Source organism: Eriocheir sinensis, chromosome 13 (assembly GCF_024679095.1).
Source record: "Eriocheir sinensis breed Jianghai 21 chromosome 13, ASM2467909v1, whole genome shotgun sequence".
In the NCBI taxonomy this organism is placed as follows: Eukaryota; Metazoa; Arthropoda; class Malacostraca; order Decapoda; family Varunidae; genus Eriocheir; species Eriocheir sinensis.
Window position 1 is genome coordinate 14,226,763 of NC_066521.1, and position 24,465 is coordinate 14,251,227.

At 41.8% G+C, this 24,465-nt stretch overlaps 1 protein-coding gene across 3 annotated transcripts in view; it reads right to left on the minus strand.

Annotated features, from left to right (window-relative positions):
- Positions 1-24,465, minus strand: part of LOC126998042 (LIM/homeobox protein Awh-like) — an 88,354-nt gene that overhangs the window by 60,814 nt on the left and 3,075 nt on the right. The window contains exons 1-2 of one of the 3 annotated variants that reach the window (XM_050859344.1): positions 8,840-9,530; positions 3,779-3,811 (exon numbers count right to left, since the gene is read on the minus strand). The exons of 1 other annotated variant lie outside the window; for it this stretch is intronic. In XM_050859344.1, the coding sequence (XP_050715301.1) occupies positions 3,779-3,811; positions 8,840-8,983 (177 nt within the window). In that variant the 5' untranslated portion in view covers positions 8,984-9,530. Of the gene's footprint in view, positions 1-3,778; positions 3,812-8,839; positions 9,531-24,465 lie in introns of those variants that run through there. One more of the 3 variants, XM_050859345.1, reaches the window with a different exon arrangement.

The following is a 24,465-nucleotide window of genomic DNA, read 5'->3' on the forward strand; positions in this document are numbered from 1 at the left end:
TGTGGAAATTATTAAAAAAGGTGAAATAAATAACTTGAGTGCCATGTTCAGCGTATTTGTGGAACAGTACACGATAACGAAACAGCGGCGGCAAAGCTAAGTGACAAGTAAATCATGGATGCCTGCGTGAGTAATGAACAGATGAATAACGCAACTGTGTGAAAACTTAAACTAGATAAAACTAACAGGAGTATCAAGTTCAGCGTATATTTGTGGAATGGTTGGCGATAATGAGAAGAAGTGGCGAGAATATAAGTGAAAAATAAATTATGGATACCTGCGTGATTAATGGAGCCGGGAATGACGGAATATTGGGAAAACTAATGAAAAAGGTGGAAAAAACAAAACAATTAAGAGTGTCAAGTTAAGTGTAGGTGGAACGGTTGGCGATAATGAGACGAAATGTGGCGAGAATATAAGTGACAAATTAATTATGGATACCTGCGTGATTAATGGAGCCGGGAATGACGGAATGTTGCGAAAACTAATGAAAAAGATGAAAAAACTAAACAAGAGTGTCAAGTTGAGCTTATAGTTATGGAACGGTGCACGATAATGAGACAGAGATGGTGAGACTAAGTGACAGACAAATAATGGACACAGGAATGACGAAACTAAAAATAAATAAAACTAACAGAAGTATCAAGTTGAGTGTATTTGTGGGATGGTTGGCGATAATGAGACTAAGTGACAAATAAATTATGGCTACCTGCGTGATTAATGGAAAAACGAAATTGTGTGAAAAATAACTAACTAACAGGAGTGTCAGGTTCAGAGTATTTGCAGGATGGAAAGCGATAACGAGAAACAGGAGTGTCAGGTTCAGAGTATTTGCAGGATGGAAAGCGATAACGAGATAGAGACGGCGAGAATAAGGAGGGTATTACAAAACACTATCGCTTCTCACATCAGCTATTTCCAAAGGCCAAGGAGGGGATCATTCGGCTTCTAATGAGTGTTTCTTCAGGTTCACGGTACAGAAGAAGGGTCAAACTACCACCAGAGTCATAAAACTACTCCTGGAAATGCCCAAAACTAAAACGAAAGCCTTGTCAAATAATTATACGTGAACTTGGGCGACGAAAATTAATGTCTAGTAATACGCCCCTCAGTGACAAATAAATTATGGATACCTGCGTGATTAGTGGAATGACGAAATTGTGTGAAAAATAACTAACTAACGGGAGTGTCAGGTTCAGAGTATTTGCAGGATGGGAGGCGATAACGAGACAGGCGGGGAGACTAAGTGACAAATAAATTATGGATACCTGCGTGATGAATGGACAGAGGGATGACGATATTTTGCGGAAACTAATATAAAAAGCGAAAAAATTAACAAGAGTGTCACGTTGAGTGTTTTAACAGGATGGTACGCAATAATACACAATAATGAGACGGAAGTGTTGAAATTATAAAGGACACAAAATAAATTACGAATAACTGCGTGATTAATAGACTCAGAAATGGCAAAACGGTGGCAAATACGAAAGAAAAGTATGGATATCTGCGTCATTGATAAAGAGAAAAAGAAAATACATGAACACTCGGTGGAAAAACGAAAGAAAAGTATGGATATCTGCGTCATTGATAAAAGGAAAAAGAAAATACATGAACACTCGGTGACAAAACGAAAGAAAAGTATGGATATCTGCGTCATTGATAAAGGGAAAAAGAAAATACATGAACACTCGGTGGCAAAACGAAAGAAAAGTATGGATATCTGCGTCATTGATAAAGGGAAAAAGAAAATACATGAACACTCGGTGGCAAAACGAAAGAAAAGTATGGATATCTGCGTCATTGATAAAGAGAAAAAGAAAATACATGAACACTCGGTGGCAAATACGAAAGAAAAGTATGGATATCTGCGTCATTGATAAAAAAGAGAAAAGAAAATACATGAACACTCGGTGGCAAATACGAAAGAAAAGTATGGATATCTGCGTCATTGATAAAAAAGAGAAAAGAAAATACATGAACACTCGGTGGCAAAACGAAAGAAAAGTATGGATATCTGCGTCATTGATAAAAAAGAGAAGAAAATATATGAACACTAAGTAAATATACGAAATTACGAACTTTATGTAACTGAAAGGTAATGGCCTGAGGAAACTATGTGAATACTTAAATAAAAAATGTTTGGTTTATAAATTACGAGACATTTTTAGGAATATGGACCAATACATCATTACAAGACCAAGATAAGGTGGAAGTGAGTGACAAATCAAAAAGAAAAATGACATAGTGATGGAGAAAAATATGTGGAAATTCGATGTTATTCTTTGGGTTCTAAAACTACGTGACTCTTAGGAATTAAGGACCTAGAACGTGATTAGGAGTGAGAGACGGCGAAACTAAGCGACAAATAAATAATAAAAAAGATTAAAAAACAGCAAAATGACCTAAATAATTATGTTGAAATTTTGTGCGTCCATGTTGAGTTAATAAAGTACGTGGCATTTTAGAAGTTATAAAAAAGCACAAGACTAAAAGTTTGATAGATGGCGAAAGTCAGTGACAAATAAAGTAGAATAAAACATTATTAATAGACAGAGGGATGCCGAAAAATGTGGAAATTCTGATATAATCGTTTGACTTCTAAAAAAAGGTGCGTGACTTAGAAAAAAGGACTTGTATGTTATTAAGAGCGGGAGACAGCGAAAATAAGTGACAAATAAATAAATAAAAAAGTAATAGCCCGAGGGATAACGGAAAATATGTTGAAACTTAATACATAAATACTTGAGCTCTAAAACTACTTCACCTTATAAAATATAGGAAGGCGTAATTCAGTGGCAATGAAAAATAAACACATGATCCATTAAAAGAATGAAAATATATGATAACTTAGATATTAATACTTGGTTCGTAAACTACATGATACTGGTAATTACGGACATCTGGTTAGGAGTGGGACCGAACGAAACTAAGTGACAGGAAAAAAACGATAACATAATGAACAGACAGGGATGACGAAATATGCGATAATTCAAAACATTAGTATTTGACTTGTGAACTGCCGTACTACGTGACATTTGTAAGCTGTGGCCCAGAACGTGACTGGCGGTGAATGGGTGGAAATTCGGAAACTAATGGCGGACACTTATTTACTACGGCTGTTATTTCTCATTTAGCGATGGAAAGTAATAAATTTGCACTATATTTTTCATCTTTTCCTCCTCCTCATCTTCCTTCTCCTCCTCCTCTTCCTAATTTTCCTCCTTGATATCCAACTTTTTATCTCCGGTTCAGTCTTTCCTTGGTATTAAGAGTATTTTGTCACATACATAAATACTGTTCGTTGCTGAAGGCTTTGCTTGATCTCTGCGATATTAGTAATATACAATAATCATGAGAAAATAAACAATTAATAATACAATAAAAAATAATGACAATGAAATCATCACATGATAGAAAGACTAACACGATGATTATGATTATGATAATGATAATAATAATAATAATAATAATAATAATAATAATAATAATAATAATAATAATAATAATAATAATAATAATAATAAAGATAATAATAATTATTATAATACAAACGATAAAAATAATGAAAATATAATGCAAAAAGTTTTTTGAACAATAAATTTGTTATTGATATTATCATTTATGCTGTTACCATTGTTTAACTATTATTTCGTATGTATGATTATTATTATTATTATTATTATTGTTATTATTATTATTATTATTATTATTATTATTATTATTATTATTATTATTATTATTACTATCATCATTATCATCACTGGAGGAAAACACTTACTTTGACTGTCGGTGCTTTTGTTCTTCCCAACTTCTGAAACAATTGAAAACTTCTTTTATTGCCTCATTCCACTGCGATGATGATGGTGACGATGATGATGATGATGATAATGATTATGACGATGATTATGATGATGATAATGGTGGTAATGATGTCATAATGCCTAATAATATGATGCTGATGATAACTACGACAATGGCGATAATTAAACAACATACGTAGAAAAATAAGATGAAGAAGCAAATGTGAGATTAGATAACAATGACAACGATAATATTTCTGTTAGGACATGTAAAAGATTATGAAAACACAACACACACACACACACACACACACACACACACACACACACACACACACACACACTAAGCAGCTTTGGGAAACATAATACAACGTTTACACACACAACCTCAACGTCAGCTTTCAAGACTTCCACTTACACAAAAACGTACACACAAACGTTCACAAGAGGCTCTCAACACGGCTATTAAAACGCACATGAGATTAAAGCGACTTACTCACACCATTGAGAGAGAGAGAGAGAGAGAGAGAGAGAGAGAGAGAGAGAGAGAGAGAGAGAGAGAGAGAGAGAGAGAGAGAGAGAGAGAGAGAGAGAGAGAGAGAGAGATAGAGAGAGAGAGAGAGAGAGAGAGAGAGAGAGAGAGAGAGAGAGAGAGAGAGAGAGAGAGAGAGAGAGAATCTTTACAAACACCTCGTAACTTGAAAGCTTATCCCAGTGTGTGTGTGTGTGTGTGTGTGTGTGTGTGTGTGTGTGTGTGCACCTAAACAACCCATCAAACACGCAAACATCTACGTCATTCCTCTTCCAAGAAAAGCCCGAAGGCACGCATGCAATCCCCCTCTCTCTCAGCATAGGCCAGAGTACATAATTCCCAAGCTTATCATTCCCAGCATTACCAAGTCGACGCTCTGTCCTCGGTGGCGGGCGTCGAGAGGGTGGCGAGGAGGAGCTAAGAGGAGGATGTAAGGAGCGTAAGGACCACAAAGAAAAGTGTGCGAGGTGCTTAAATCTTGAGCGAGAGAGAGAGAGAGAGAGAGAGAGAGAGAGAGAGAGAGAGAGAGAGAGAGAGAGAGAGAGAGAGAGAGAGAGAGAGAGAGAGAGAGAGAGAGAGAGAGAGAGAGAGAGAGAGAGAGAGAGAGAGAGAGAGAGGGGGGGGGGGAGGAAATGCAACACTCACACACACACACACACACACACACACAAACACGCACATTGACACTTGTACAAAATGGTGTGCATGTGTGTGTGTGTGTGTGTGTGTGTGTGTGTGCGTCGTTTGTCATGGATAATCATCATGTACACACTGCTACGGTCTCACACTGATTAAAATTAAGTGCTGTACTAATTAATGGATTCCCAGGTAAGTTAGTGTGTGTGTGTGTGTGTGTGTGTGTGTGTGTGTGTGTGTGTGTGTGTGTGTGTGTGTGTGTGTGTGTGTGTGTGTGTGTCATTCTAATTTACGAGGGACATAAAAGTTTACAGTGGTTCATGGACTCCACTTCTTTACCAGCCAAGACTGATGGAGGCCACAAATCCAGGCCAGTAATCTCGTTTGACTCTTTGCGAATCGAAATATTTATCGCTCCTTCTTTCTGCCATTAAAAAAATCGAATATTCGGTGTATGATTATTTTTTTTCGGGAAGTGTATGGCTTGATAAATTTTCCCATCAGTAAAATATATCTTCTTTTCGTCTCATTATTACTTTATTTTGTTTTCTGTTAGGTTAAAGTATTTTTAGTTTATGCAGAATCGATCGGAGCGGAAAGTTAAGCATGTAAATAAAATAAAAGACTCGTTTCAATGTAATACAAAACTTGAAAATCAACACAAAAAAATAAAGAAAAAATATAAATGATAAAAAAATGAGACTATAGACAGCAAATAAATGTCTTCGGCAAGATAACACTAACGAAAAAAAAATCCACACCGTTACCAGAGAGAAAATGCACAACGAAAAACTCAACCAAACAGATTATAAACTTATGAAAATCTGAATATAAGGAAATGGATGCAGGAGGTGAGGTGTGTATCATATGGCACCTCACGACCACCACCATCACCATCACCATCACCAGACTTAACACCACTGGAAGCATGATGGTGAGGGAAGATGACAAGAGGACATAGTGAAGGGTGTGAGGCATACCACTATCACCCCCTCTCGGAATGCAGTGCGGATGGTGAGAGAGGAAAGGAATGTGACGGTATGACAGCGATGGAACCACTCAGTCATTCTCACACACAAGGAAAATATGGCGAGGAATGTTAGGGAAAGGGTGAAGGTGTTACAGAGTGGAGACAAGAGAGTGAGAGGTATGACAGTTATAGAGCGGTTCAGTCATTCTCACACAAGGAAAATATGGCGAGGAATGTTAGGGAAAGGGTGAAGGTGTTACAGAGTGGAGACAAGACAGTGAGAGGTATGACAGTGATAGAAACGTTGTCATTTTCTCGCAAGGACAATGTGGTGAGGTATGTAAGAAAACTAAGTGAAGGTGTTATGAAGTGAATGAAGACAAGACTGAACAATATACAGGAAGAACAAGAAGACAGTGACCAATTTACGAGAACAAGGACAAGAGCAAAACGGTGACCAATTTAGAAGAACAAGATGAAGGCAGTGATTAATTTAGAAGAACAAGATGAAGACAGTGAACAATTTAGGAGAACAGAAATAAGACAGTGAACAATTTACAAGAACAAGGACAAGAGTAAAACGGTGACCAATTTAGAAGAACAGAAAGAAGACAGTGAACAATTTGGGAGAACAAGATGAAGACAATGAAGAATTTAAAGGAACAAGGAAAAAATAACAATGAATATTTTAAAAGAAGAAGAAAAGGAAGACAGTGAACAGTTTAAAAGAACAATAAAAAAGAGAAGAACACAGTGAACAATTTAAAGGAACAAGGAAAAAAATAACAATGAATATTTTAAAAGAACAACAAGAAGACAGTGAACAGTTTAAAGGAACAAGAAAAAATAACAATGAATATTTTAAAAGAACAACAAGAAGACAGTGAACAGTTTAAAAGAACAAACAAAAAAGAGAAGAACACAGTAAACAATTTAAAGGAACAAGGAAAAAATAACAATGAATATTTTAAAAGAACAAGAAGACAGTGAACATTTTAAAAGAACAAGAAAAAAAGAGAAGAACACAGTGAACAATATAAAGGAACAAGAAAAAATAACAATGAATATTTAAAAACAACAACAAGAAGACAGTGAACAGTTTAAAAGAACAAAAAAAAAGCGAGAACACAATGAACAATTTAAAAGAACGAGAACAAACAAACTAGAAAAGTGAACGAATTAAAATAACTAGAACAAGAAGACTGAACAAATTACAAGAACAAGAACAAGAAGAACAATTTACTAATCCCCCTTCTTTTAAATTACAGTCAGGATGGTGAATGGTGAGGGGAGGATAATGGTGAGAGGAGAGACACCATTCCACCACACTCCACCATACCACAAGCCACCATTCCACACCCCTGAAAGTACGGTGGTGATGATGGTGAGGGGTACGAGGGTCAGCTCTACACCCTCACCATCACCACCATCATCACCATCACGACCACGAAGCACCACTTAACACCTGGAAATGGCTACCTGCGAGACACCTGACCAGATTTAATTAAGCAGATAGGTGTTCTGACCCTTTTCCTTCCTCTTCCTTTTCTCTTTTTACATTATTTTCTCAGCCTTCAAATTTGTTTCTTTTCCTTCTATGTTAATTTATCACCACCTCTATATTTTTTGTTCCTATACTGTTCCCTTCCTTTCTCTTCCCTTTCTATTTTCTTTCCAATTTTTTCATTCCTTTACCCTTCCCGTTACAGTTTCTTCCCTTCCTTCACTTTCTCTTCCCTTCTTTTCCCTTTCCCATTTATTTTCGTCTCTGTACCATTCCCTTTATTTTCTTTTCCTTTCCTTCTATTTCCTTTCCAATATTTTCGTACTTACACCCTTCCTGTTATCGTTCCTTCCCTTCCTTCTCTATCCCTTTCTTCACATTCTCTTCTTTTCTTTTTCCTTTCCCATCTATTTTCTTCCTTCTCTTTCCCTTCCCTTCTTTTTTATTTCTTTCCAACCTTTTCCGTTTCCTTTCCCTTCCTTTCCTGTTTTCTCAACGCTAACCCTTTAATTCTCATCCCTTCCTTCCTTTCCTTCTTCCCTTCCATCCACCCCCCACTGCCGACACGCTGACACCTTCCCAATTTACCTTCCCACCCACTCACCCTTTCGTTATGACCTGACCTCAAAACAAAAGGGAAAGGAGGTCAGTACATACCACGAGAGGTCAGCACGGAAAAGGAATATAATACGAAGTCTTCACAAATGAAACGCGTGAAACGAGAGTGAGTTAAAATTATTTGAAACAGAAAGGAAAATAAAAGTGACGTGATGGGGGTAAAATAAAGAGAGAGAAAAGCGTGTAATAAAAGTTGGAAATAAAAAAAAAAATCCTTTGAAATTGGAGAAAAAAAATGAGGCAAGATGGGATGACGATAAAAGTTGTGTGTGTGTGTGTGTGTGTGTGTGTGTGTGTGTGTGTGTGTTTGCGTGCGTGCGTGCGTGTACGTAAAACGAGAACAAGAAATAAAAATCCCGGACAAAACTAAAAAATAAATAAAAACCGGAAACGACGTAATGGGAAAAAAGGGAACAAAATATGAGTTGTGTGCGTGTGTGTGTGTGTGTGTGTGTGTGGTCGTTAGCGGTGGCCGGGGCGGGGGCTGGTGATCGGGGACAGCGGGGGTGGGGGGCTGGGGACAGGGGGGCGGGGGCGGCATACAGATGGGGTACAGGGCGCGCGACTGACGGCATAATACCCCTCCGCTGATGAGCTGACACAGACAATGGCGGCGGACGTGTCATAATCACACCCTCGCTTGGGGACCCTCAAGAGCACGACGCCGTAAATTTTCCGCTGGGGAAGGTGACAGGTGGTAATGAGAAGGCGGATAGGTGTCACAGGGGAGGGCCGGAGGGGCAGGCGGCGGGGCGATAAGCCATCTTTTACACCCTCACCTTCATTCCGGTGGGGGTGGTGGCGGCTGCGGTGGTGGTTGTGGTGGTGGCTGACTGCTCCAAGGTGGTGGTGGTGGTGGTGGTGACAGTGGCGGTGGTGGTGACGGCGGGACAGCACTCGGTAGGTCCCGCGGCGCCGCTCATGGAAGTCCCAGACCGAGTTCACGCTCACGACCTCCTCGGAGCGTTGTTTTTTTCCCTCCTCCTCCTCCTCCAGGTATTCAAAAGGTTCCGAGAGTAATCACAGCACCTCCTCCTCCTTCCCACACTCGTCCCTCACGCACTTCAACGCACACCCAATAAACCTCCCGCTGAATCGCCGCACAGAGCAACTTGTAGCCAGCAGGAGAGACAGCCGAGGGTGGTGCGCGCGCAGGCCCCCCCGACGGCTGACTCTGGGCGGGGCGGCGCTGGTTTGCCATTGGGTGAGGGTGGTCGGAGAGGTGGAGCCAGGCCTTCATGGTGACCCCGCCCCGCCCCCCGAAGCCCAGGACATTGTTTCAGGGCGGGGCCTCTTCATTAGGGGAGGAAGTTTGGTACAATCTCATTACGCCGCCCAGACTAATTTCTATTTTCATCATTCGTCGTTTTTTGGGGGTTCTTTTTTTTTTTCACGGCCGACGCGATTTCCCTCGACCAGTTCACAAAGCGACATGAAAACACCGAATCTGCGGCGGCCTGCATCGGAAGAGGAGTGAGAGAGAGAGAGAGGAGAGGGAGGAAGGAGGGAGGAGGGAGAGGGGAGGAAGGGGAAGGAGGCAGAGACACAGAGAGAAAGAGAGAGAGATAAAAAAGAGGTGAGTTTTTGTCTTTATTTTATTTTTTTCCCCTCCAGCCATCCAGCCCTGAACCCCTGAAGGCCTCATCTCTCTCTCTCTCTCTCTCTCTCTCTCTCACGCCCGGGGATCGATGCCACGCTACCCGAGGCTTGAAATATGGTTCTCGTCGCTATCAAAACAAAATCTGGTTCGGGCTCAGTTCGGGGCGGTACTTTCCCCTCGGAGGCGCTGGGTCAGGCGGGGGAAACGAAGGGAGGGCGTGAGGGGTGAGGGGGACAAAGGGGGAAGTTATAGAGAGAATGGGAAACGGTATGGTGGTGGAGTGGAAAGAGAGAGGAGTGGAAAACGAAGGTGGAGTGATGAGAATGAAGAGAGAAGGGGACAAACGGGAAAAAGAGGGCGGAACATGGAAAGCTTTGGGGGGAACAAGGAAGAGAGAAAAAACTGGATAACTAAGGAGGGAAAGAGACAAATGAACGTGTGATAAGAGAATGATGAAGAGAGGTAGAGACAAAGAGGAAAGAGGGAGGAACGTAGAAAGCTATGGAGGGAACGAGGAAGAGGAAAAAAACTGGAAAACTAAGGAGGGAAAGAGATAAATGAACGTGTGATAAGAGAATGATGAAGAGAGGGAGAGACAAAGAGGAAAATTTAGAGAACGTGAAAAGCTTCGGATTGGGAGAAAGAGAAAACGCTGTAAAACGAGAGAGTGAGAGATATGGATGTATAGGTGTGGTAAGAGAGAGAGAGAGAGAGAGAGAGAGAGAGAGAGAGAGAGAGAGAGAGAGAGAGAGAGAGAGAGAGAGAGAGAGAGAGAGAGAGAGAGAGAGAGAGAGAGAGAGAGAGAGAGAGAGAGAGAGAGAGAGAGAGAGAAAGGGGGGACTAGGGAAAATAGAAAAGGATAAAAATGACCAGTGAAGAATAAAGGAAAAAAGGGAACGTTATATATGATGGAGAAAATCTGAAAGGAAATGACTGTGGCAGGATAAGGAAGGTTATGAGGAGAGAGGTCACTGGTAAATCAAATAGCAAAAGGAAATGAGAAGGAGAGGAGTGATGGGAAGGACCAGGAAGAAGGAAAGGGCCAAAAAAAGTTAAAACAATAAAAGTAGAGAATTAAAGAAAAAGCAAGGGAGAAGAAAAAGGGACTACAAGGAAGGGTTGAAGATAAAGGGAGAGACTAAAGGAAATGATAAGGAGTGAAGGAGTTTTGGGAAGGGCTAGGAAGAAGGAAAGGGCCAAAAAAAGTTAAAACAATAGAAGTAGAGAATTAAAGAAGCAAGGGAGAAGAAAAAGGAAGTACAAGGAAGGGTTGAAGAAAAAGGAAGAGACTAAGGGATGATACAAAAATAAAGGAAAAGCAAAGGAAAATAAGGAATGGGGGTAATGAGTAGAGAGTAAAAGATAAGAGAATGAGAGAGGAAGAAAGGCAGGAAAGAAAATAAATAAGTAAAGCGGGAAGAACACAAGGAAACACAAGATAATAAAGAAAGAGTTAAGAAAAGACGATATAGAAAAATTAAACAACGGAAGAAAATGAAAAAAAAGCAGGAAAGAAAAATAAGGAAAAGAGTAGGAAAAATAAAATACTGGAGAACCGAGCATATACAGAAAAAGGGAAAACAAGGGAAAAAGAACCAAAGGGGGAAATTGGGAACGTTAAAGGAAGTTAGAACGTTGAGAAAGACAGGGAGGATGTGAGGGGAATGAAAGGGTATAGACGTGAGGGGAAAGGTGAGGATTGAGGGGAAGAGGGGGAGGGGAGGAAGGTTGAGGGGAATACTGGAGAGAGAGAGAGAGAGAGAGAGAGAGAGAGAGAGAGAGAGAGAGAGAGAGAGAGAGAGAGAGAGAGAGAGAGAGAGAGAGAGAGAGAGAGAGAGAGAGAGAGAGAGAGAGAGAGAGAGAGAGAGAGAGAATGAAAACGAGTAAAGAATCTCTCTCTCTCTCTCTCTCTCTCTCTCTCTCTCTCTCTCTCTCTCGTCAGCCGCCCGAATTACACAATCGAACGACAAACTTATCATAATTTTCCTCGCTGACAAATTCCAACTTTCTCCCTGGTTTAACCTTTCCTGGCGTCGCCCTTAGAGAAGCATTTTCCAGCACGGTGACGCTGAGAAGCAAGTGAAAAAAGAAAAGAAATAAAGGTGGCGGCGGGAAAATAACAGTGAAACAAGCAGATACAATGACGATGGGAAATAACAGTGAACGAAAAAAACACAAATAGCATGACGATAAATAACGGAGAAGAGAAAAATAAGATGATGAAAGGAGAAACTACAGTGAAGGAATAGATATGATGGTGACAGGATATAACAGTGAAAATAGAGTTGGAAAATAATCGATAAAACAAGAGACGTATAAGATGACGAAAGGAAAAATACAGTGAAAGAACAGATATGGTGGTGACAGGGAAAAACAGTGAAAAGAAAGTTGGAAAATAATCGATAAAACAAACCGGCGATATAATAAGTAACAGTGAAAAAAATATATACGATGACGGTAAGAAATAACAGTGAAAAAACGATGGAAAATAATAAAAAATGACGATATAGAAAGTTACAGTGAAAAAGATATATACGATAACGATAAGAAATGACAGTGAAAAAAAATATGGAAAATAATCGATAAAACAAACCTGGCGATATAGAAAGTAACAGTGAAAAAAATATATACGATAACGATAAAAAATAACAGTGAAAAAAACGTTGGAAAATAATCGAAAAAACAAACCTGGCGATATAGAAAGTAACAGTGAAAAAATGAATACGATGACGGTAAGAAATAACAGTGAAAGAACAAACACAATTACGGTGGGAAATAACAGTGAATAAACGTGAAGGACAGGTGAGAAAGGTGAGAACTGATATGGGGTAGAATAAGATATGAATTGAATGGGTTACCTGTACGTTACCTGTCATTTCATCTACCTGCATACCTGCCTATATTTATCTCTATCTATTTATATAACTGACCTCCCTGTACCCGTCTACCTCTATCTGTCTTTAACTTACCTCTGAATTACCTTTGCATTACCTGTCTTTTCTTCATACCTGTCTATATTAATCTATCTATACAACTGACCAACCTCTACCTGTCTTTTTATCTATTTGCATAACAGTCTCTACTAATCTATCTATGTCTATCTAGCCATCTATCTATCTAAGGTTAGGTAAGGTAAGGTAAGGTAAGTTGAAGTATTTTAAGGTAAGATTAGGTTAGGTCAGGTTAGGCAAGGGTAGGTTAGGTTAGGTAGGTAAGGTGAGGTAAGATAGGATGAGGTAAGGTAAGGTAAGGTAAAATAAGATTAGGAAAAGATAGGTAAGGTAAGGTAAGATAACGTTAGGTTAGGTAAGGATGGGTAAGGTATGGTTAGGTATGGTTAGGTTAGGTTAGGTAAGGTGAGGTAAGGTAAGGTAGGGTAAGGTAAGGTAAGGTAAGGTTAGGTTAGGTTAGGTGAGGTAAGGTAAGGTAAGGTAAGATAAAGAAAGGTAAGGTAAGGTAAGATAAGGTAAAGTAAAGATAGGTATGGTTAGGTTAGGTATGGTTAGGTTAGGTATGGTTAGGTTAGGTTAGGTAAGGTGAGGTTAGGTAAGGTAAGGTAAGGTAAGATAAAATAAGGTAAGGTAAGGTAAGGTAAGGTAAAGTAAAGATAGGTAAGGTTAGGTTAGGTATGGTTAGGTTAGGTAAGGTAAGGTAAGGTAAGGTAAAGTAAAATAAGGTTAGGTTAGGTAAGGCTAGGTATTGTAAGGTAAGGTAAGGTAAGGTAAGGTACTGGTAGGTTAGGTTAGGTGAGGTAAGGTAAAGTAAGGTAAAGTTAGGTTCAATTAGGTTAGGCGTGGCCAGATATGGTTAGGTAAGGATAGGTAAAGTTAGGCATGGTAAGGTAAGGTAAAGTAAAGTAAGGTTAGGTTAGGTTAGGTAAGGTTAGGTATTGTAAGGTAAGATAAGATTAGGTAAAGTTAGGTTAAGTAAGGCTGGGTAAGGCTAGGTATTGTTAGGTTTAGTAAGGTAATGCTATATAAAGTTAGTTAAGTAAGGTTAGGTAAGGCTAGGTTAAGAGGTTAGGGAGGTTCTAGGGGACGAAAGGGTATACAGGGTTCACAAAGGCGTACAAAGAGTGCAAACGGTACACACCTTTACCTGCGCGAAGGACAAGTAATTGGCTTCATTGGCTCACGGCTTCTAAGGGAGAGGTGGTGGTGGCGCTGTGGTGGTAATTCTAAAAGTTTGATAAAAAAGTTAGTTTGCTTTTGTGTGTTTGTTTGGGTGTTTGTCTGTTAATGAGTTTGTTAGCTTGTGTGTGTATGTGTGTTTGTATTTTCAAGTACTTTTTTTTATCTTTGTCTACTTATTTACGTCTGTCTACTTCTAAATTTGCTTGCCTTTTATTCATATGATCTGTTTGCTGTTTTGTTTGCTTGTGTTTGTGTCTCTGTTTATTTCTATCGTTGCCCGTCTGCCTGTCTGTCTGTCATTTTGCGCACACACACACACACACACACACACACACACACACACACACACACACACACACACACACGCAAAACAACAACTCCCCTCCACAAACACATCCCTCCCCCTCACAAACACATCCCTTCCCTCCCCACCAACCCCCTTCCTCCCCACCATCCCCCTTCACTCCCCTAGCTTCCCTCCCTCCCCCCCCTGATAACTCCACCTATTTACCGCCTCTCCCACGCCCTCCCGTCTATTACTCGTCGCTTTACACACCTATACCTGTGCCTATTAGTGTACCTGGAAGTGTGGCGAGGCGCGGCGTACCTCAACACACCTCACCTGTACCACCTGACACCACCTGCTACTCTTGTTACTACTGCTTACTACTTACTACTTCAGGTTTTGTTTCGGTCTCTCCTGCTATTACTGCTATTCCTTCTACTGCTGTTCTCTGCTTTCTCTTACTTTTCTTCCTCCTCCAATTTCTGTTCTTACTCCTCCTTCTCCTTTTCCTATTACTGTTCTTACTTCTCTTCCTCTTTCTTCTATCACCGTTCTTCCTCCTCTTATTACTCCTCTTACTCCTCCGCATCCTTTTATTACAGCGCTACTCCTCTTCCTCTTCCTTCCTTTACTGTTCTCTCTCTTATTCCTCCTCTTACTCCTCTTTTTATTACTGCTTTTAATCCTCCTCCTCTTCCTTCTATTATTGTTCTTGTTCCTCTTCTTCCTCATCCTCTGCCTACTACTACTACTACTACTACTACTACTGCTACTACTATTACTGCTGCTGCTACTACTACTACTACCGCCACCACCAACGCCACTACCTCCTTCTGCTACTGCTATCGCTCCTGCCACTACTTCTGCTACCATGGTTACTCCTCCTACTTCTCCTCCTACTGCTTAGCTACTTTCCTCGCTACTGCTCCTGCTTCTGCTACGTTACGGATGAGCGAGCGACTGTTACCACTACTTTCATCTCGTAATTTCAGTCTCAACGATCCTCCTGTATTGGCAACACTTTTTTTGTGGTGCTTAAGACTACTTGTTCGGTTCGCTTTATCTGTTATCATTATCTGTGTTTTTTTGTGGGTGGTGGTTGGTATGTGCGTGTGTGTGCGTGTGTGTGTACGTGCGTGCGCTTCCCTCCCGTCATAATTTTCAAGTTTTAATTCGCTGATTCGATATTGGTAAGTTTTTTTATATTTTTTGGGGGGGTGTTGTGAGATGTGTGTGTGTGTGTGTGTGTGTGTGTGTGTGTGTGTGTGTTGCTACTAGCGTTAATTCAATCTGTTATAATCATCTCTTCCCTTTTTTTTTCTCTCTCTCGTCGGTCATGAGCATTGGTTCCGCTGATCAGGAGTCTATATTTACTTGCCTTTGTTTTGTAACCGCAAGGAACGTTTAGTAGCAATATTAGTGGTGGTGGTGGTGGTGGTAGTGGTAGTGGTGGTGGTGGTAGTAGTAGTAGTAGTAGTAGTAGTAGTAGTAGTACCTTTTTTTACTACTACTACAACGACTACCCCTACTACTACACTGCTACCCCTACTCCTACTACTACTAATCCTACTCCTACTCCAACCTCTACTCCTACTACTACTACTACTACTACTACTCCTAATCCTACTCCTACCTCTACTCCTACTACTACTACTACTACTACTACTACTACTCCTCCCTCTACTCCTCCTCCTACTACTACTAATAATAATAATAAATAATACCAATAATAGTTTTCTCTCTCCATAATAAAATCACACATTCTTTTTTCACGCTCGCATGGCACTGAAAAAAAAAAAAAAAAATCGCAAAATGATGCCAGGCGAGGACGTTTTAATTAAAGGTCATCCCCCCTCCCCCCTCCCCATCAACCCCCCCCTTCCCCCTCCCCCGTCAACCCCCCACCCCTTTAACACCCCCTCCAACTCACGCCCCTTCCCCTTCTCCTCCTCTCTCCCCTCTTCCACTCCCTTCAACCCCTTCTCCCCCATCCCCCCCCTTACCCCCCTCTCCCTCACTCACCTACAAAAAAAAACAGGTGTCCATATTATTTTCGACGTTAATTAAAAGGAACGTTTTAAGGGAATACTAAAAAGGGTACACAAGTAAACAAGCCCCTAAACAAACAAACAAACAAACAAACATACACTCATAGATATATACTCTTTATTTTCTTTCGCTTTGTCATTATTATTATTTTTATTATTATTATTATTATTATTACTTGAGAGAGAGAGAGAGAGAGAGAGAGAGAGAGAGAGAGAGAGAGAGAGAGAGAGAGAGAGAGAGAGAGAGAGAGAGAGAGAGAGAGAGAGAGAGAGAGAGAGAGAGAGAGAGAGAGAGAGAGAGAGAGAGAGAGAGAGAGAGAGAGAGAGAGAGAGAGAGAGAGAGAGAGAGAGAGAGAGAGAGAGAGAGAGAGAGAGTACAAACATGTGTTAAGGAAGGGTAGAGAAAGGTGCAGCAAAGGATAGGAAAATAAATGAGAGGAGGTGAGAAAGATATTAATGAGATGATAGAGCGAGAAATGAAGCGAACGGAACCAGCATTAAGGGAGAGGAAGATGAAGATAAAGGTGATGATGGGAAGGCTGAAGAGGGGATGGAAGGAAAACTCATGAGAAAATAAGGTGAGGAGAAGTGTGGGATAAATATGAACATAAGAACATAAGAACGTAGGAGTCTGCAGGAGTCCGGTAGGCCTGTACAAGGCAGCTCCTTTGACCCTAAGCTCCCGTGTATCTAACCCCACCTAATATCGCTGTCCATGAATTTATCTAATCTATTTTTGAATGTGACAATTGTATTGGCACTCACCACATGACTGCTAAGCCTATTCCACTCATCCACCACTCTGTTAGTAAACCGACTTTTGACTATGTCCCTGTTGAATCTGAATTTATCCAGTTTAAACCCGTTACTTCGTGTCCTACCCGGTTCTCTTACCAACAAAACCTTATGAATATCCCCCTTATTAAAGCCCTTCCTCCATTTATAAACCTCCATCATGTCTCCACGCACCCTTCGCCTTTCTAGAGAATGCAAGTTTAACTGTTTGAGGTTTTCCTCGTATGGCAAGTTTCTCAACCCCTGAATCATCTTAGTCATCCTCCTCTGCACCGATTCTAGCATTTTGATATCCATTCTATAGTAAGGTGACCAGAACTGAACCGCATTATCAAGATGAGGTCTAACTAATGCTAAATATAGTTTGAGGAAGACTTCGGCGCTTCTGTTGCTTACGCTCCTTGAAATAAATCCCAGTACCCTATTTGCTCGATTTCTAGCTTGAATTCATTGTGCCCTTGGACGGAGATCAGAGCTCACTAAGACCCCTAAATCCCTCTCGCACCCAGACCTGCTTATGCGAGAGAAAAGAGGAAGGAAGGAAGGGAAGCAAAGAGAAGGAAAAAACAGGACCGGCCAAGGATGAGGTGAAAGAGAAAACTGGATAAAATAAAGGAAACAAAGGAAAAGGAAGGGAGAAAAGGAGAGAGAGAGGGACAGCAAAACGGAGGAACAGTACATGAAGGAAGAGAGAAAGGGAAGGGAGGAAAAAGGGAGGGAGGAAGGGAGGAAATGGTGAATGGGTGGTCTAAAATGGAGGGCAGAGGTGAAGGAGGAGGGAATAAAGGGGGAGGAGAGGAAGGGAAGAAAAGGTGGATGGATGGGGCAAGAAGGAGGGAGGAAAGGAGAAGACAGGGAAACGGAGGGACAGCAGAGGAGAGGAGGAAGGAAGGAAGGGCGAGGGAGAAAAAAAGGAAGAAAAAAAGAAGGAAGACAAGAATGGATAAGAATAAAGAGACAAAGAAGATATATAAATGAGACAAAAAAAGAGAAAAAAAGGAAAAGGAGAGAGAGACAAGAATAAAGACGGAAGGGAGAAAATAGGGAATAAAAAGGGACGAGGGAAGGGAGGAAAAGGTGAATGGGTGGCCCACTTAATTAAGCCCAGGTAAAGGGTCCTCAAGTTTGCATTTCATGATTACAGGTAAGTTACGGGAGGAGGAGGAGGAGGAGGAGGAGGAGGAGGAGAGGGAAGAAGGATAATAGAGAGGTCAAAAGAAAAAAAAAAGATATGCATAAATTTTGATCTATTTCTCTTTAAAATGGATGAGAGAGAGAGAGAGAGAGAGAGAGAGAGAGAGAGAGAGAGAGAGAGAGAGAGAGAGAGAGAGAGAGAGAGAGAGAGAGAGAGAGAGAGAGAGAGAGAGAGAGAGAGAGAGAGAGAGAGAGAGAGAGAGAGAGAGAGAGAGAGAGAGAGAGAGAGAGAGAGAGAGAGAGAGAGAGAGAGAGAGAGAGAGAGAGAGAGAGAGAAACGGATCTAAACAAAAAAAAATAAAGAATAATATGGAGTTAGGAGGTAGAAAAAAAGGGGGAAGAAATATTACCAGTCGTGTGATGAGAGAGGGGAAGAAAGAAATGTTATGGGAGAGGAGGTGAAGGGGAGGAGAAAAAGGGAAAGGGAGAGAGTGAGAAAGAGATGTCAAATGAAGAAGGGGTGGAGGGAAAGGGAGGGATGGAAGGAAAAGATTACATAGAAAAATTGGAGTGATAGGGAGGCGGAAAAGACATTATATAGGAAAAGGGGTGACTGGAGGAGTGAAAGAAGGAAAGAAAAAAAAAGTGAATGAAGGGAAAGGAAAATAAAGGGGGAAGGAGATTGGGGGGTGGGAAGTATCAAAGAGGTTGAAGGTGAAGAGGGAGGGGGGTGGAGGAATGAAGGGAAAAGAAGAAAAAAAATGGGAAGTAGGTTAGGAATGAAGGGGAAAGAGGATAAAGAGAAGGGAGGGGGGGGGGGTGCGGAATGTAGGGAAAATAAAAAAAATGGGAAGTAGGTTAGGGATGAAGGGGAAAGAGGATAAAGAGAAGGGAGGGGGGGGGTGAGGAATGAAGGGAAAAGAAGAAAAAAAATGGGAAGTAGGTTAGGGATGAAGGGGAAAGAGGATAAAGAGAAGGGAGGGGGGGGGGTGAGGAATGAAGGGAAAATAAAAAAAATGGGAAGTAGGTTAGGGATGAAGGGGAAAGAGGATAAAGAGAAGAGAGGAGTGAGGAGAAAAAAAATGGGGGAAAGGGGAAGAAGTGGGTGAGGGGGGAGGTGTTGAAGGGGGAGGTGTTGAAGGGGCGTTAGGTGGGTGGTGGTGATGATGGGAAGAGAAAGTCAGAGAAAATTGGTAATGAGTGAAAATTGCCCAATTAGAGAAGCTAATTGGCCGAACGAAATTTTGGTCTACGGACGAAATCGATCAATAAATCATTCGCTCAATTAAATGTTTAGTGTGGTGGTGGTGGTGGTGGTGGTGGTGGTGATGGTGGTGGTAAGTGGTGATGGTGGTGATGGTGATGGCTTTATTCTCTCTCTCTCTCTCTCTTTTTTCTTCTATTTAAACAGGGCTTTCAGAATATTGTGCTAAAGTTGAAGGTTGCTCTCTCTCTCTCTCTCTCTCTCTCTCTCTCTTTCGATTCACCTGTGTTTTTTGTTCACCTGGTTCGTCTGATACTTTCACTTCCTGCATTTTTCTCTCTCTACCTGTCTGTCAATCTCTCCTCTCCTTTCTCCTCTTTATCACTCTCTCTCTCATTTCCTTTCACTCTCTAATATAGCTGAGATTGCTAGTCTGGTATGTACAAGGTCACAGGAAGGGAAGGAGGAGAAAAAATATTGTAAGGAAAGAGAAACGAAGAAAAAGGGAACAGAATATGAGAGGAAGCGAGAGAAACAGAGGATGAGAAAGGAGTGGTGGAAGAGGAGGGAAGAGAGAGACGGAAGTGAGGAATGGATATCAGGATAGAATGAGGCATAGGAGAGGACTAGAGGAAGAGGAGATATAGAAAGAAGAGAAGGAACAACGGAAGAACGGCTAAAAGAAAAGATGAAAGAGATAAAAAAAAATGGAAGAAAAGCAAGTAGAATTAAATATGGAGACGGAAAACGTGAAACAAAGAAACGAAGGGAGAAAGAGAAAGAGAAGGAGGAGAACAAAACGAAGAACTAAAGAATGGAGAGTAAAAGAAGTGAGAGAAAAAGAAAATAAGAAAAGATTAAAGGAAAATAAGAAAAGTAAAGAAAAGATAAACAAAACAAAACAAATGTAGGAAAGAAATGAAAGGATGAAAAATTGTAAGACGGAAGAGGTTTGAAAGAAGAAGAAGGGGATGGAGGAAGAAAATATGAATAAAGAAGAGGAAGTCAGGAAAGGTAAAGAGGAAAAGTAGAAAAAAAAAACCAGACGAAAGGAGAAAAGTTAACTGAGGAAGAAGAGAGAGATACAGGAATAAGATAGATAGATAGATAGATAGATAGATAAAGAGAGAGAGAGAGAGAGAGAGAGAGAGAGAGAGAGAGAGAGAGAGAGAGAGAGAGAGAGAGAGAGAGAGAGAGAGAGAGAGAGAGAGAGAGAGAGAGAGAGAGAGAGAGAGAGAGAGAGAGAGAGAGAGAGAGAGAGAGAGAGAGAGAGAGAGAGAGAGAAACGTAAATTTAGATAGGGAGAGAAATAAAGAGCAAAAGGGAAACGAAATAAAATAGAAAAAAACGAAAGAGGGGAAAGAGAGAGAGAGGGAGAGGGAGTGACGGAGGAGGAAGGAAAAATATAAAGAGGGGAAGAGAGAAGCGAGTGGAAAAAAAGAGAAATATATATACATAAAAGAAAACGAGAAATAAATGAAAAAAATGAAAGGGAAGTTGAGAAAAAAAAGAAAAAGAACGAACGAGACAAAAATATACGAAGGAGAGAAAGAAAAAAAAGAAAGAAAGATAAAGATACACAAAAGGAAAACGAAAAAAAAAGATAAAAACTAAGAGGGGGAGTTGAGAAAAAAAGATGAAAAAGAACGAACGAGGCAAAAATAAACGGAAGGAAAGAATGGAAAGAAAGAAAGAAAGAAAGAAAGAAAAGCAAACAAAATGAATGACAAAGCTGACGGGAGGGAAAAAAATCAAGGGGAAAAAAGCAAATAAAAGTAAAAAATAATTAAAGAAAAATCAAATGCAAACAAAATCAACAAGAAAAGCGACGCAGAAAGTTAGATAAACTGATAGATAGATAGAAATACAGATAGATAGACAGACAGATAAAGATAGACAGATAGATAGATAAATAGACAGATAGATAGACAGACAGATAAAGATAGACAGATAGATAGATAGAGAAAGAGAGACAGAGGAAGATAAAAAGAGAATGAGAAAGACAGAGAAAAGGAAAAAGGGAGACCGACCGACTAACCGACAGACAGACACACAGACAGACAGACGAACAGACAGACACACACACACGCACACACACACACACACACACACACACACACACACACACACACACACAGACACACAGACAGACTTCAAGCATGAGTGGCGCCGAAACACGATGCGAAATCAACCCACCAATAATTCTCGTCTCAGGTAATGAGGTGCGATTGACAGGTGCTCGTGGCGGCGGGGTAGGTGGGTGGGAGGGAGTCGTACCCGGGCCCGGAGGAGGAGGAGGAGGAGGAGGAGGAGGAGGAGGAGGAGGAGGAGGAGGAAGTAAGTGGCTGGAGGGACAGGGATGCTTAGGATTGAGATAAGTATAGATTAGGATGCCGGAGTGAAGGATGCTGAGGATGAGGATGAGGAACAAGAGGAGGAGGAGGAGGTGTTGGGGGTGAGGTGCATGAGGGTCGAGGTGAAGGTGGAAGAGAAACAAGAGGAGAAAGAGGAGGAGGAGGAGGGGGTGGTGAAGTGGGCCAAGGAGGAGAGATAACAGGGGGTGAAAGTGGGGGTAGAATGATGACCAGGTGGGGGCAGGAGAGGAGGAGGAGGCAGGGGGTGGGGGGGTGAAGGGGTGATGACCAGGTGGGGCAGGAGAGGAGGAGGAAAGGGCAGCAGGGGGGGAAGGGCTAAGGGGTGAAGGGGTGATGACCAGGTGGGGGCAGGTGAGGAGGAGGAAGGGCAGCAGGGGGTGGAAGTGGAGGTGGGCTAAAGGGGTGAAGGGGTGATGACCAGGTGGGGGCAGGAGAGGAGGAGGAAGGGCAGCAGGGGTACGGGTGCATTGGGGTGGCGGAGGTGTGCTGAGGGCAGGCTAGGGGGGGGAGGGGGAGCCGAGGTGCTGATTCCCAAGCTCTATCACGGAGCGACTCGCACAAACACATTACACTCATAAATCCAGGCGGAATAAACTAGGCACCGGACCCTCGACAAAATGACCCTTCTCCCACGACTCTTCAAGGGCGAGAGTGGCGCGTCGCGGGGGTGGCTCCATCATTTAAATAATTATATGCAAAGCAATTAACCAGTAGAGAACCTCACTAATGAACAAACAGTCAGTCTGGCACTCCACTAACGCACGACTTAGCTTGGAGCGGCCTGGCATGGTGATGAGGGCCGTCAGGGGTGCCACGGGGGGGGGTCAAGGAAGGGTGGAGGGACAGGGAAGTAAAGGGGAACGAGAGGGGAATGTGAGAGAGGGGAGTGAGGTATGCAAGGAAGGACGGAAGGGAGGGGTTTGAGAGGGGAAGAAGGGAGAGGGAAGTATACGAGGGGAAGATGGGGAACGAGAGAGAGGATAGGAATATGCAAGGACGGAAGGAGGGGTTTGAGGGGTGAAGAAGGGAGAGGGGAAGAGAGAAGGGAAAGAGAAGTATGAGAGGGGAAGAAGGGGAACGAGAGAGGAGAGAGGAATATGCAAGGAAGGAAGGGAGGGGTTTGAGAGGGGAAAGAAGGGGAGAGGGGAAGAGAGAAGGGGAAGAATGGAAGGGAAAGGGAAGTATGAAAGGGGAAGAAGGGGAACGAGAGAGGAGAGAGGAATATGCAAGGACGGAAGGGGGGGAGGGGTTTGAGAGGGGAAAGAAGGGGAGAGGGGAAGAGAGAAAGGGAAGAAAGGAAGGGAGAGAGAAGTATGAAAGGGGAAGAAGGGGAACGAGAGGGGAGAGAGGTATGTAAGGAAGGACGGAAGGGATGGGTTTGAGAGGGGAAAGAAGGGGAGAGGGGAAGAGAAGGGAAGGGAAAGAGAAGGGAAAGGGAAGTATGAGAGGGGAACAAGGGAGTGGGAAAGAGAGAAGGGGAAGGGAAGGGAAAGAGAAGTATGAGGGGAAGGGAAGAAGGGGAGAGAGGGAAAGAGAAAGGATAAGCATAAAATAATGGAAGGGAAAGGGAAAGAGAGGAGTTGGAAGGAAGGGGAAAAGGAATAGGAAAAAAAGGAAAATAAAAGAGGGAGTTAGGAAAATCAGAAGGGAGGAAGAGGAGGAAAGGAATGGAAGGGAGGTAAGATGTAAGGAAGAGAGGAAATGAGCGAAAGGTGAAAGGAGAAGAAGGATGGAAGGGAAAAATAAAAGGAAAAGGAAGAAAGAAAAGAGAAGTAAAAGGTACCAGAATGCAACAGTGAGATAATGAGAGAGAAGGAGAAGAGATAAAAAAATAAAAATAGAGAGAGGGAGGGAGAGAGAGAAAGTGCAAAACTGAAAGGATGCAGAAGGATGAGGGAATAAGACGTAGGATATCAACGAGGCGAGGAAGGATGCAGGACTCTACGGAAGGAAGAGGAGGAGAAGATAGCAATAAAAAAGAAACAATAAAGAGTAAGGACAAACATAATTCAAGATAATGTTAAGACGAGGGACATGGAGGAAGAGAAGAGGGATGAATGAAAGTGATAGAAAGGAAGAAGATATGAAGAAAAAGGGTGAAATAGGAGAACTGTACCACTATCATCACCTTTCAAATCCTCACCCATTATCACCCACGCCTTAGTCTCATTCTCATCCAAGTTAAGGTTCAGGTAGATTGCGGAAGTCTTGCCTTTGAATCGACACTTCCTGATGTGGTCTTGATATTGTGGTCTTAAGGTCTGGGTCTGGGTCTTATATCTGATTCAGCTTCACTATATTGATTTTATCTTTTTCTCTCCTTCTCATTTTACATCTCCTCCCTCTTCACCCATATCCTCTCATACTTCCTCCTTCCCCATTCTCTCCTTCCACCCATCTCACCTTTACCTGCATTCTTTCACCCTCCATCCTCTTCTCTCTTCCCTCCTCTCCCTTTTAATTAGTATATACATCCTTGCATCATCTTCATCCTTCCCCTTCCCATTCTCCATCCCCCTTCACTTTTTTACCTTCATTCCTTCCCCTTCCCCTTCACCCCTCCCCAGGTATTCCGTAATGGGGTAATCACGCCCCCCACGGCCACCTCTTCAGCGCCTCCTTCGCTACAGGTGTGCCAGGTGAGTGATGGGCCTCATTTCCTTACCTGTAATTACCTGGCTTCCCTATGTCTACAGAATTTGAATAAAGGAAGGGAGGTGAGGCGGAGATAATGTTAGAGTGAGTGAAATAGTCAGATGAAGTTGATAAATAAGATAAGGAAATGTTCATGAATATCTATTTGTGAATGTGTAGTTACCTGATTTTTTTT